Source organism: Microcaecilia unicolor, chromosome 8, assembly GCF_901765095.1.
Source record: "Microcaecilia unicolor chromosome 8, aMicUni1.1, whole genome shotgun sequence".
Lineage (NCBI taxonomy): Eukaryota > Metazoa > Chordata > Amphibia > Gymnophiona > Siphonopidae > Microcaecilia > Microcaecilia unicolor.
The window spans coordinates 181,058,000-181,071,339 of NC_044038.1; the positions used below are offsets into that span (position 1 = coordinate 181,058,000).

General features: G+C 43.5%; 1 protein-coding gene across 2 annotated transcripts; it reads left to right on the plus strand.

The window, feature by feature from the left end:
- The first annotated feature begins 2,206 nt into the window (after nt 1–2,206).
- Nucleotides 2,207–11,974, plus strand: PCYOX1L (prenylcysteine oxidase 1 like). 2 transcript variants are annotated; one of them, XM_030211806.1, is made up of 6 exons: nt 2,207–2,410; nt 2,735–2,941; nt 4,422–4,596; nt 7,804–8,015; nt 8,092–8,232; nt 9,902–11,974. In XM_030211806.1, exons 1-6 carry the CDS (start codon nt 2,236–2,238, stop codon nt 10,561–10,563), a joined length of 1,572 nt encoding a protein of 523 aa, XP_030067666.1. In that variant the 5' UTR covers nt 2,207–2,235; the 3' UTR covers nt 10,564–11,974. The 2 variants fall into 2 exon arrangements, with proteins under 2 accessions (XP_030067666.1, XP_030067667.1); XM_030211807.1 differs by having other exon boundaries at nt 4,422–4,500.
- Nucleotides 11,975–13,340: the final 1,366 nt, after the last annotated feature.

Sequence of the window (13,340 nt, forward strand, 5' to 3'; positions counted from 1 at the left end):
CTTGAGTATTGTGTTCAATTCTGGTCGCCGCATCTCAAGAAAGATATAGTAGAATTGGAAAAGGTGCAGCGAAGGGCGACTAAAATGATAGCGGGGATGGGATGACTTCCCTATGAAGAAAGATTAAGGAGGCTAGGGCTATTCAGCTTGGAGAAGAGACAGCTGAGGGGAGACATGATAGAGGTATATAAAATAATGAGTGGAGTGGAACAGGTGGATGTGAAGCATCTGTTCATGCTTTCCAAAAATACTAGGACTAGGGGGCATGCGATGAAACTACAGTGTAGTAAATTTAAAACAAATCGGAGAAAATGTTTCTTCACCCAACGTATAATTAAACTCTGGAATTTGTTGTCGGAGAACGTGGTGAAGGCGGTTAGCTTAGCAGAGTTTAAAAAGGGGTTGGACGTTTTCCTAAAGGACAAGTCCATAAACCGCTACTAAATGGACTGGGGAAAAATCCACAATTCCAGGAATAACATGTATAGAATGTTTGTATGTTTGGGAAGCTTGCCAGGTGCCCTTGGCCTGGATTGGCCACTGTCGTGGACAGGATGCTGGGCTCGATGGACCCTCGGTCTTTTCCCAGTATGGCATTACTTATGTACTTATATCCCTTCCTTCTGAACAGGATTCCTTTATGTTTATCCCATGCATGTTTGAATTCCATTACAGTTTTCATCTCCACCACCTCCCGCGGGAGGGTATTCCAAGCATCCACCACTCTCTCCTTGAAAAAATACTTCCTGACATTTTTCTTGAGTCTGTCCCCCTTCAATTTCATTTCATGTCCTCTAGTTCTACCGCCTTCCCATCTCCGGACCTGGCAGAATACCAAATCATGGCAACATTCCATGGTACAACTCCCAGAGCAAGCAGTAGCTTCCCCATGTCTGTCTTAGTAGCAGTCCCTGCACTGAATTTTATTACCAGTTGTACCTGCTGTTGCTGAGCACCCTGTCAGTGGCACAGCAGCAGAGGTACGGCTGATTGCTAGGTAAAGAGAGGATTTGGGTGGGTGTATTCCAAGAAGAGACCCTCATTCCAATAAATTCTGGAGGTGACGTGCACTCCATTGTTGTCTGCTGGTTCTCACAGTTTAAATCTGTTCCTGACTCTTTCTTATCATGAAAGTGGAATTCATTGCTAACATATAATGTTGCACAATGGCAAACTAGTAACAACCTATTTCAAATCTCTGTTGCTTGCAATCAGATATGATGGTAAGTTTTGGAAGAAAAGATAACATTTCACATTTAATTCTAATGGGGCTGTACTGAGACATATGCTTATAGGCAGGGAGGGCTCAGTTTTTGTTAAAAAAAAAAAATAAATGAAAGGAAAATATGATGATGCAGTTTTATTGGACTAAATACATTTTTGATAAGCTTTTAAGGCAGGCCAGGTATGAGCAAAAGATGACGGAGACAAAGCTATCTTCCAAAACTTGTGCAAAAATGTATTGTTAGTCCACTAAAAACAGCATCAACTTATTTTCCTTCCTTTTATTTCTATTTATTATACCTTTAAAATGGACTAAAAGCAACCAAAGTGCTTTATTCAAAAAATGTTTTATTATTATTAGAAATGGGGGTCAGTGACAACAGACCTTAATATATCGTTGATTAGCTTTATGTTGGAAAAAGATACACAATGCATAACATAAAGACACCTTGGAATTCAGCTGTTGTGTCCTGCATTGCCCTATATTTCCAGCCCCCTGGATCTTGTATTTCCTGATATTTTCAGCACCATGAGGTAACAGAACAGCAACCTGGAATCCCTGCTATGTTTGTATGGCCACTTACGGTGAGGGCCAATGTTAGCAACCTCAGTAGCCTCTAGGAATCATGGCACCAAGGAGCACTAAAAGATGCTGAGCCTGGAACACAGTACAAACATCTTAGCCCCCTTTCTCCCTCCCCCACTGCTTATCTGTCTCTTTTGCCTTCACTTCTTCCTCCCCCAGTACCTCTCTGTCTTTTATACCTTAACTGCTATAGGTATTACTTTGGCAACATAGGTAAAATTGTCATGCCAATAAAGTTATCTGAATTCTTTGTTAGTGTCAGTCTTCTGCACTTGCCTCTCCCATTGGCAGCTGCTAGGCTACAGCAACTCCCTCTTCCCCTGCAGTCTATTGGACAGGCTGCAGGGGGAGGCGGGAGCAGTAACTAGGATACTGTAGCACAGTTCCACTTCCTTCCTGTTTGTTTTTCCCTGGGGCTCTGCAGCATGGAGTTTGCTGTCTCACATTTACAGACTTACAGGGGAAAATATTGGGGTTGCTCAGACACCCATGGCCATGAGAGGTCGAGGCTGGACCAGCTGAACTTCCTCCCCCTGCTGCTGCTCTGCACCATGTGTGTGACCGGTGCCCAGGGAGATGCTGCCCCGCCGGAGAGGATCGGTACCGGGGAGGGGTGGGGATCCTGTGCATGCAGACGAGGGCGGGAGGGTATTAGGAAATGTTAGGGGAAGGGAGACAGCTGCATTTTTATTCATGCTGTGAACTCTGTGCAGCTTATAATCAAATGCTCTAAATAAATAAAACAAGCATGCGTGACCTTGCCACAGCCGTGCCTGTGATTTTCAGGTCTCAGATTGTAGTACAGGTTGCAGGAATGTTTAGAGGTCTGCCAGCATTTTGGTGACCCTAGATCAGTCACCCCGCATCCATGAAGGGTAACTGCTCACACTGGATCTTTTTTTTTATTTTGCTCCTCTTGCCCAGCTGTGGTGGGCGCTGGAATAGGCGGCTCAGCAGTGGCTCATTTCCTGCAGCAGCAATTTGGAACCCAAGTGCAGATAGATGTTTACGAGCCGGGCAGTATCGGGGGGCGACTAGCAACTCTCACAGTGAATAACCAACACTACGAATCTGGCAGCGCATCCATCCATTCCCTGAATCTGCACATGCAAGACTTTGTCAAACTGCTGGGTAAGGAAGCATGGCACAGGGATAAAGGAAAGGGTATTAATGGACTGAGTTCAGGTGCTCATATGACTCATATTACCCAAAATTAATAATATTTTTTTCTGATTCACCTCTTTTCATATTTTTGTTTATGTTCCATTGTTTGACCATTGATATCCATTGCTGTGACCAGGGCAGGTGTTAGGGTGGGAAGGGGGAGCAACCTGGGCCCCTATGCCACAAGGGGAACCAAGTGTGCCAGAAGCTGAAGGAAGCAGAGTTTGAAGAGGGATTTGGTGGCCTCTCCCCAGCTTCTGCCCTGAGTCTTTGCATAGCTATCACCAAACCTGGCTGTGGCATTTGTCCAAAGATGTCTGCATACGTGTTTTTGATATGCTTCCTTTGTGGAACTGGCTTTCCATGCTGATGTAACTTCTTCAACATGCCATTGTACTGTTGTGATTAGATCACAGGTGTGTAATATGTGAAATCCCTGGCTCTAGACCCACTGCTGCCAATCCTTCTATGACCTTGAGCAAATCATTTAACCTCCCTGTACTCAAACTTTGGCTGTGCATAACATAACATAACACATGGTCTCATATGTCGCTATAACCTCATATGTTGCTATAACTAAGCAGCTAACAATGATAACTGGAACAAATCCACAGGAAGATTGCACAATATAATATAAAGCAAAAGGAAATCAAAATTAAACACTATTGCATATTACAAATTTTTGAAATAACCAGATTTTGATCTTTTTCCTAAAATCAAGGTAGAAATCAGCAGTAAGAAATAAAGCTGAGGTATCTTTCCATAATTTAGCAATATTCCAGCAGCTTCAATCTCTTTTTATCTTTTAAGGATGGAAAAGAATTCAGATTAGAATTATAAAGCCTGTGATTCTGAATTGTGGTAGCAAAGACCACATGTTGGTATAAGTAAGATGGAGCAGAACAATATAGTATTTAATAATGAAATATCCTTTCATACCTTCCTAATGAAAAGATCATATGAAGAGTAGTATTTTGTATTGTTTGTCACTTTCTTCGCAGTTGATGAGTACAACCCAGGTAACAAATTTTACACAGTTGTCCAACTGCATCAATAATAATGTTTGGACAACATTCTGAAGTCTTCAGTCTCAAAATGTTTAGAAATGAAATGTAATTTTCTCATAATAAAAAAAGATATCTGAATGATGTGCTTAATCTGAGGTTGCAGTGGTAGGGTACTATCAGCCCATAATCCCCAAATTTTAATTACTGATGACAATTTATAATTTGTTCAATCAGGAAATTTATTGTAAGAAACAATGCAAAATCTATTTCTCCATTTGGGTCATGAGATTATTTTTTATAAGAAGGATTGATAAAAATTCTAAAGTGTTCCTAAACAGACTCCGCTATCTGAAGATCACAGAACATTGTACAAACTGGCAGCCCACTATTACAGTGAATAACAAACATTATAATATGGGGCGGATTCCTCTGGTTTGCAGGTCTGAAGCACCGCAGGGAGGTTGCAGGGAAAACTGCCATCTTCAATGGAGAGCGGCTGGTACTGGAGGAGACAGACTGGTATCTACTCAATCTTTTTCGACTCTGGTGGCATTACGGCATCAGCTTCCTGAGACTGCAGATGTGGGTGGAGGAGATTATGGAGAAATTCATGAGGTGTGGCTGGTTTTTGCTCTTATCTTCTGTCTACCACAGGCACAGGCGGACAATGAGGAAGAGGATGGAGCAATGTCAATGTTAATCAAGGACACAGCTGACATATGCAGGCAGGTTCCAGGCAGTGGGATAAACTACTGTTCTGTAATATGACACATCGTGTGGCAGTCTTCTGTTCCATACACTGTACTTGAATGTAACTCACCTTGAGCTACTGCTGAAAAAGGTGTGAGGTAAATCTAAATTAATATCTTAAATCTAGGTGCCAGTGGCTGAGATCTTTCATCCCCCTCTCCTGCTTCCCTCACCAAGATTGAAGAGTGGGGTGGGAGAGAGATCCCCTCTGAGGACTACCTCAGCTACTAGGGCTTGATTTATGAAGGTTGTTTCCCATTCTATGTTTACAGGAAAGAAATCTTAATATATCAGGCCTGTAATGCACCAGTGCGTGACAATGGCTGAATTAGACAGTCAGCAGCTCCACTACCTCAAGTCTCTGTCTCTCATCTCCCCTTACTACTACTAATCATTCCACAGTCTCTGTCCTCCCTAATCAACCCTCCATCTAACCAGCAATCCACCCCAGCCACTGCTCTAGCTTGCCAGCCATCTCTTCCCTACTAGCTGTACCGCCCAGGGTTCCAGCCAGCCTCTACCTCCTTCCCAGCCAACCAGTCACTGCCTTATATAGCTAACCGGTCAAACACCTCCATTCTCCCTACCTATCCTTCCAATGAAACATAGAAAAATGTAGGTGGATAAAGACCATATGGCCTATCTTGTCTGCCCATCTATGCCATCTACTCTCCCTATCACTGCCTTAGAGGTCCTATGTACTTGTCCCAAGGTCTCTTGAATTCAGATACTGTTTTCATCTCCACCACTTCCACTAGGAGGCCGTTCCATGAATTCACCACCCTTTCCATGAAGAAGCAGTTCCTCAGGTTGCTTCTGAGTCTGTCCCCTTTCACCTTCATCTTGTGCCCCCTCATTCCAGAGTTTCCTTTCAATTGAGACTCGCCTCCTGTGCATTTATGCCGTATAGGTATTTAAATGTCTCTGTCATACCTCTTCTCCCCAGTCTTTCTTCTAAAGAACACATGTTGAGATCTTTGTCTGTCTCCATACGTTTTATGACGAACACCACTTACCATTTTAGTAGCCACCCTCTGAACTGACTCCATCCTGTCTTCTCTACTGACCTCTCCCCTCACCTTTTAGTGTGCTAAAGGCAGCAACCACCACTGCTACAAAAACAGAAGCTTCACTCTTGCTCTCCTTTCCCCTGCACCATGTAGGACTTAGTTTGAGCCACACGGCACAGGAACTCTCTGCTGGTCTTGGGATCTCAAGTCTCGCAAAACCAGCACAGGAATTCTTGCAAGACCTTGAGGAGAGGAGAGCAAAGCTTCTGTTTCAGCAAAAGCAAGAAGGGAAACAGAACATGACAATCTCAGACACCACGGGGAAATTTCTGGTGACCTGGTGCCTAGGATTTGTTGACTCTGTCCTTGGGCACTAAACAGTAGGATTGATGCTTGATGACACTTTTTGGGTAGTAGGCCTTCAGTTGTGGAATTTACTGCCCAACAAATTATGCAAAATCTAGCAAATGTTGACCTTTTGTAAACAGCTCAAATTGTATCTGCTTAAGGTGACCTTCCCTGACAATTTTAACAACTAGGCAAAACATTAACTCCCCTTGGATTAATTGGTATTGACTCACTGGAAATGGAAGAGAGACACCACTGCAAAGTTAACCACTGAGAGTATTAGTATTAAGATTTTTCTTAGTCTTTTATTTGTATTGTTTTAATTGCTTTGTATGCTTTATTGTGTTTTATGTTTTAGATGATATATTTATGTTTGGTAACCCACCAGGAGTTTTAAGATTGTGCAGAATTTCTTTTTTTTTTTTAATAAGTAAAAATAGATGTGGCTGTGTTACATTTTGAGTGGCAGCTGTGTTTTAAAAGCCATTAATGTATATCCGACACAGAAAATGGCCCCAGAATTAGTCACAATGTTGTGTACAGCCACTCCTGGGGTGGGTGGTAGGGGCCATACCAGGGGGGAAGGGAGATTCTGATCCTTGCATTCTCTTTCTGCTAGTGTCCTGCTACATCACCCTAGTCAGCAGAATATCAGTAAATTCAAACTATACAAAATACCACCTCACGTCTTAGATTTTTCAGAGTTACTCCCCTGTTAATAGAATTGCATTGGCTACCGATTGAGACTAGAATTCACTTTAAGATCTATCGACCTTTCAAAATTCTTTATGGTCGAGTAACTTACTATCCCCCCCCCCCCCCCCCCCCCCATTACAAAGCCACGCTAGCGGCTGCCGGTGCGGTACGGCCAACATGTCAGCATTGCCGCACAGTTTGTAAAAGGGGGAGGGGGGTATGTGTGCGATCTGATTCAATTACATTCTAATGAATATCAGTTCAGGAATACTATGTTTTTCAAGTCCTAGAAGATTAAGACATAAATCTAATTTTACCTCATGCTTTGCGTATCAAGCTCCTGAAATTCTCTTCCTTCTAATATAAGATTGATATGAAGCTTTTCTTTATTTAGACAGCGTCTAAAACATATCTTTTAAAGAAATTCTTATCAATGTAATTTCATTGTTATGTTGATTTGCTGAATTTTTGATTGTATAGTTTGCTGGGGATTGTCTGGCCTGCCCTTGCTGTGACCTGCAGAGAACTTAAAAGGTTTTTGCGGAATACAAGCCTACTGTAAACCAAAGAATCATTTAAAGTGATTTAAATGACTAACTTACCTAAAAGTAAATAAAGTTTTCAATGCAGAAACTACAGATTAAGCCAAAAGCTCTTTATTTGGAATTTGCTTCAGAATATACAAGGGTCTGTACTGCAGGCTCAGTCAGTATCCTACAAGTTGTACAAATCCAAGCTAAAATTGTTACTGTGTAAAACTATGATGAATCACGGAAAATGAAATTCAGGATTGGGAGCTGCAAGCGTGCTGCCTGCTTACCAGGCTTCCTTCTGCATGATGCTTTGATCAGGGGATGCGGTTTGCATCCTGAGCGATCTGCGTTGTGTGTTCTGGCAGAACAGAGGCCGCTGGCTGTTCTCTGAAGTGTGGCTGCCTGTCTTGGCAGTGGAAGTGGATTCCAGGTATTTGCTTTCTCTTCTCAAATCGCTCGTCCTCTGTTTCCCTTCTCATCTCCAGGATCTACAAGTACCAGGCACACGGTCATGCCTTTTCCAGTGTGGAAGAGCTGCTGCACTCGCTGGGAGGGGAACGTTTCATTAACATGAGCCACCGTTCTGTAGCTGAGTCTCTGCTGGAGGTGGGGGTCACTCAGCGCTTCATTGATGAGGTCATTGCAGCAGTTATCCGGGCCAGCTACGGGCAGCCTCTGACCGTCCCTGCGTTTGTGGGTGAGTGGCAAGAGGACTTGGTTTCTGGATAAGGGCAGTATCCCGGGATACTTGCTTTTCTTTCTTTTCTTTCCAGGAGTCATGTCACTAGCAGGAGCCCAGGGCAATATGTGGGCTGTGGAAGGAGGTAACAAACTGGTGTGTCGTGGCCTGCTGAAGCTGACCAAAGCCAGTGTGATCCACGCAAGAGTGACAGGAATTGCACTTCACAGCACTGGTAAGAAAGGCCTTAACGTGCTGCTTATATTATATTAGAAACAAGGTTGTGTAAGGCAGGCCTCAAACTGCTCTTCTGAGCACAAGGAAGGCAGATATAAGTATAATATTTAAGCAGAAATCAGGTTGGTACAGTAACTGTAAGGCAATACATTTCTCCAGCTGACCAAGTGCCGCCCTGTGGGTATTTGGTGTGATCTTGTAGGATGCAGTGCCACAGCTTGTCACTAGAGAGCACACTCTTCATACATTTCCATGCCTTCTGCGTTCCGTGACACATGTATCCTCAGAAAGCTTGTGTTCTCTCTTCTCCTTCCTTGTGCTTGGATGAACCGTATTCAGTGATGCTCCCAAATCGTTCACCTCACAAGTCCAGGAAAGCACAACATAGAGTGGAAGCCATTTCGATCTGCAGCCTTGGGAGAGGATTTTTGTCAAGAATAGCTTTCTTTTCTTTCTTTGGCTCCTGTATTTTATAAATGTTTCTCTCCTCAGGGGTAAGAAATGGCCTAGGACAGAGCAGGGGGTAGTTCTATAACCAGACACCCCGGGGCCCTGCGATAAGAGCCCCATTCTGTAATGGAAGCATTTCCATGGTAGAAAAATACTAACCTTACCTCGTTAACATGTATGTGCTCACACGTGTGCCAGACATAGAGCAGCAGGGACAGGTGTAATTTCTACATATTTCCAGACTTCTTTTCCAAATGAAAATGTTCAAATGTCCTGCAATGATCCCGACCCGTTACTCAATGTGTGTATGATTTTAAGGAAATTGAAGAGAAAGCACATGCAATGCCAGTATTTGACATAAAAGGTCCCAGGGTCCCCTTCCCCCAACTGCAGATCCTCTCCTTCCATTTCTTTCTCTGATTTGGAGGAGGGGGACACAGGAAGAGAGGAGGCCAAGCCTGACTTAGCATTTTGGTACCTCAAGCACTTCTAGAACTCTCTCCTCCCTATACCACTCCACAATCCTCTGATTTTAATTTCTTTTCACTGCACTTGGCTGGTCTTAGGCTCAGTGGAAGTCTGAGTGGGCAGTGAGTGACAGTGGTCAGACACAGAACCAGAACAGGGTTTATGTGTACCTGCAGGTCCCACAGCAGCTCTGTCTCCTGCATCGAGTTTCCTTATTTATTTACTTAGTTACGTAACTTGATTACAGGTCTTCGTAAAAAGCTTTTTCTCTAGGTGGTTCACAAGCCGTGCTTGGATTTTAATACCCTCCCTCACACATTATCCAGTTGTGGAGAAGTCCTTGCCACCAGCCTCCATCTCTGGGCTCACAAGACCCCATTGAGAACTTGGCAACCTAGTCAATTGCCCCTTCTTTCCCTCTCCTGTCCTTTTGTCTCTTGTTCCGAACAGATTTTGAACTTTGTATTTCATTATTAACATGCAGCAGCTGAATTGGATGTATAAAACAAGATTTTATCCAAAAGCCCAGCAGCTCTCAGCTAAAACTCTGAGAAAGCCTACACGCTGGCAAAATGAGCACTTGTTTTACACAGTGACTTATCATTTTAGGAATACTTTGAAGTCTGATGAAATCAGAATTGAGAGGAAACAGGAAAAATAGATTTTTTTGCAGCTGGATTTCTGGTGTCACGATTTTTGTGATGGCGTTCGTGCTTACAGCTTCTCTCTTGTTCTGTCTTTGTCTGCAGAAGGGAAAACACTGTACAAGCTCAGACACGAAAGCGACAGTGGGCACGGTTCAGACATCTATGACATGGTAATTATAGCCACACCTCTGCATCAAGGTGGGAGCAACATCAGCTTTGAAGATTTTGAACCTCCTGCCAAGGAGTTCCCTGGCACTTATCATCACATGGTGACCTCTGTCGTTCACGGCTACCTCAATTCTTCTTATTTTGGTTTCCCGGAGCCAAAGCTCTTTCCTTTTACCAGTATTCTGGCTACTGACAACCCTGACCTCTTTTTCAACAGCGTGGAGAATATCTGCCCAATCAACGTGTCTGTGGGGTTCCGCAGGAAGCAACCTCAAGAGGCTGCAGTCTGGAAGATCCTGTCGCAACGACCTCTGGACAGGCAGCAGCTGAAGACGCTCTTCCGTTCCTATTACTCTGTCCAGGTGACAGACTGGGCTGCGTACCCCCACTACGGGTCTGCCCCCAAAGAAGTACCGCCCATCATTCTGCATGACAACCTCTACTACCTGAGCGGCATTGAGTGGGCAGCTAGCTCCATGGAAATGAGTGCCGTGGCTGCTAAGAATGTGGCTTTGCTCGCTTTCAACAGGTGGTTCCAGCACCAGGAGAAGATTGATCAGAAAGACTTGATGCACAAATTAAAGATGGAACTGTGACTGCAGTAGTACAGAGGGGACTTACTGGGGACGTGGGTGAAAGCTGCTGGGGTCTTTGGGCCTAATATTCAGAAAATGCTCAGCTCCTATGTTTGGCGTCTGTGTCCTATGTTCAGCCAAATTTAAGAGCCTAGTGTTAGCTATTCGGCTGACCTCCGACAGCTTTATTCCCACATACTTAATGCAGGACTACGTCCGGGCTCCAGCAACATGGCTGCCTAAAACTTAGCCAGTTTAGTACTGACTCCGCCCCCGGAATGCCTACAAAATAGCTAGTTTCGGCTTTGCTGCTAATTGTGCATTTTCAGCTGCACCTATCCAGTTAAGTGTTGCTGAACATACCTGGTTAGCCCGGACAAGCCACTTAAATGTCTAGGAGCCCCCTTAAAAGTTACATTTCAAGTTTAATACAATTTATTACACCGCCAGCTGGGAGTAGCATCTAGGCAGTTTACAATATATTTAAAAATATAAGAGAGAGAAGTAGTGAGTGCAACTCCACCAGATAAATAGGTAAAAAGAGAGGAATTTCATATATTGAAAGAAAGAGGCGAAGGGAACGATCATTAGGGATATTCTTATCTCTTCCACAATGATACTCGGGTGCTGTATGAAAAAGAGGAGTTTAATGAAATGCGTCTTGACATTAAAAAAAAAGCCTTAAGTTCTGACTTGAAAGCCGCTAAAGAGATTTGAACACAGAAAATGGAGGCACGAATGTGCTTGTGAAGAATTTGTTTATAGGTTGGGACAATGAATAAATTGTGGTCCTAGGAGCGAAGAGAATGTGAAGGGACATATGGAAGTAGTAGACGATAAAGACAGAGAGGTTCTTTTGAAAACCAGAAGAATGTAATTTGATGAATCATTGGCCTAGTGCTGAAAATCACTGCTAAGCTCCTGTTTTTCCTGCCCTGAATCTGTCCCTGTTGCTACTCGCATGTTATGTTCCTAAACTGAGGAGTGGAGTGAAATTTTGAGTATAAATTTAGGCTCTCAGTCCTAGTGAATTTTCACAGGCTAATTTAAGAGCCTGACCCTTAAAGTTAGCTGCATGAATCATTTGAATATCAGGCCCTTTATTTATTTATTTTTCCATGTGGATTGTATACTGACCTTAATCCCTGTGCACTGGAATTCTCGCTGTCCCTGGGGAAAGTGGTGACAGTCTGCTAAGCTCTATGTAGGACCACTGCCAACCTCAAATTCCCTACTTTCCCGTAGAGTTGCTGGGAACTACCAGCCCAAAGTGTATTGGCTGGACACTGAATGCAGCGTCCAAAGGAGCTGTTGCATCTTTATTTCCCTTCACTTTGCTATGAAACACATATTTCTGACAAGAAAGCGTGGTGATGGGAAAGTAATGAACAGAGAATATAATAAATCAATGATGTTGTCAAGGTCTTCAGAACAGTTGTTTTGGCTTCATGTCTTTCAGTGCTGCTTTACGGAGAGGTTACTGTATATGAAATTTGTCTGTGGGTTAGAGAAAAGAATGGAGCATCCCAGGGTTGGTCTAACAGTGCACTGTCAAGCTTTTTAAAGAGCTCTATATCGCTGTCTGATCGGAAGGACTCATAATAGCATTTGGTTTATAGCATCCCCACTCAGTGACCTTGGACAGGCTTCGGTTGGTTTGAAAGACTGTAAACTTGAAGATCTGTCATAGCCTCTGACACTGAGGGAACTGCAGATCAGTTCCAAAGGAGAACTGACCCATGCTTGGCAGCCAGCTAAGCTTCCTCCTCTGAGCAGGAACCTGCTGTCAGTATAGCACCTTTATGGTGCAGCGAGGTGGCTGTGCACAGTGAGGATGGCAGCATTTCCTGATAAGCACTGTTGCTGTCCAACAAGGGCTGTATTCATTGTTCTCCTTTATGGAGCTGTTTGCTGGTTTGGCATGGCTGGAATTGTGTGTTACGTCTGGCCCAGAAATACAAAGAGTAATAAAAATGAGGAACAGTAAAACTAAGAAAACAGTAGCTTAGCAGGGGAGCAGGTGCTGCTGCTTTGATCTGCAGCCTCGGGCGAGGATTTTTGTCAAGAATATTCTTTCTTTGGCTCCTGTATTTTATAAATGTTTCTCTCCTCAGGGGTAAGAAATGCCTAGCACAGAGCAGGGGGTAGTTCTATAACCAGACACCCCGGGGCCCTGCCATGAGCCCCATTCTGTAACGGAAGCAGGTTCTATGGTAGAAATACTAGCCTAACCTGGATTGACACGTTAACATGTATGTGCTCACACGTGTGCCAGACATAGAGCAGCCGGGACAGGTGTAATTCACTGTGCCTGGGTACGTCCCCCTACCAATTCAGGTTGTCTAAGTTAAGCAGATATTTATAGAATAGTCTAGGCAGAATAATAACATTTCCGCATGTATGTATGTATGCTCATGAATGTTGCATTCTAAACATGTATGTGCCTAATGCGTGCGCTTCGTTCGCAGAGATAACTGTGAATCCCACCACTCCATAGTGAGAGTCCAGAAATAATTAAGTTTTTCAACTTTACAGCCTCCCAAACCTCTGTGAACCATTGATCATCTTTTACACACGTTATCTCCTCCCAGTTAATTGGTTCAGTTTCCTTCAATTAATTGCCTAGAACAGGATGGAGGCCAGATTAGGCCAAATATATATTTAGAAACAAAGCCAAAACGCAGTGTTTATTGATGAGTTCTCCAGAGCTCTGCCCCCTTCTTGTAACTGCACTGTTAGATTGTATGTTTGAAGAATCTTCAAAGGTTAACCATTGTGGATCAAAACATTGAGAACTA

What these genes read in the sequence shown, in the direction of transcription:
- PCYOX1L (XM_030211806.1), top strand. Translation starts at nt 2,236, where the DNA reads ATGGAGTTTGCTGTCTCACATTTACAGACTTACAGGGGAAAATATTGG. An exon ending in AGACTTTGTCAAACTGCTGG is followed by an intron (nt 2,942 to 4,421) that starts GTAAGGAAGCAT and finishes TCTGGTTTGCAG; the next exon opens with GTCTGAAGCACCGCAGGGAG. An exon ending in GACCGTCCCTGCGTTTGTGG is followed by an intron (nt 8,016 to 8,091) that starts GTGAGTGGCAAG and finishes TTTTCTTTCCAG; the next exon opens with GAGTCATGTCACTAGCAGGA.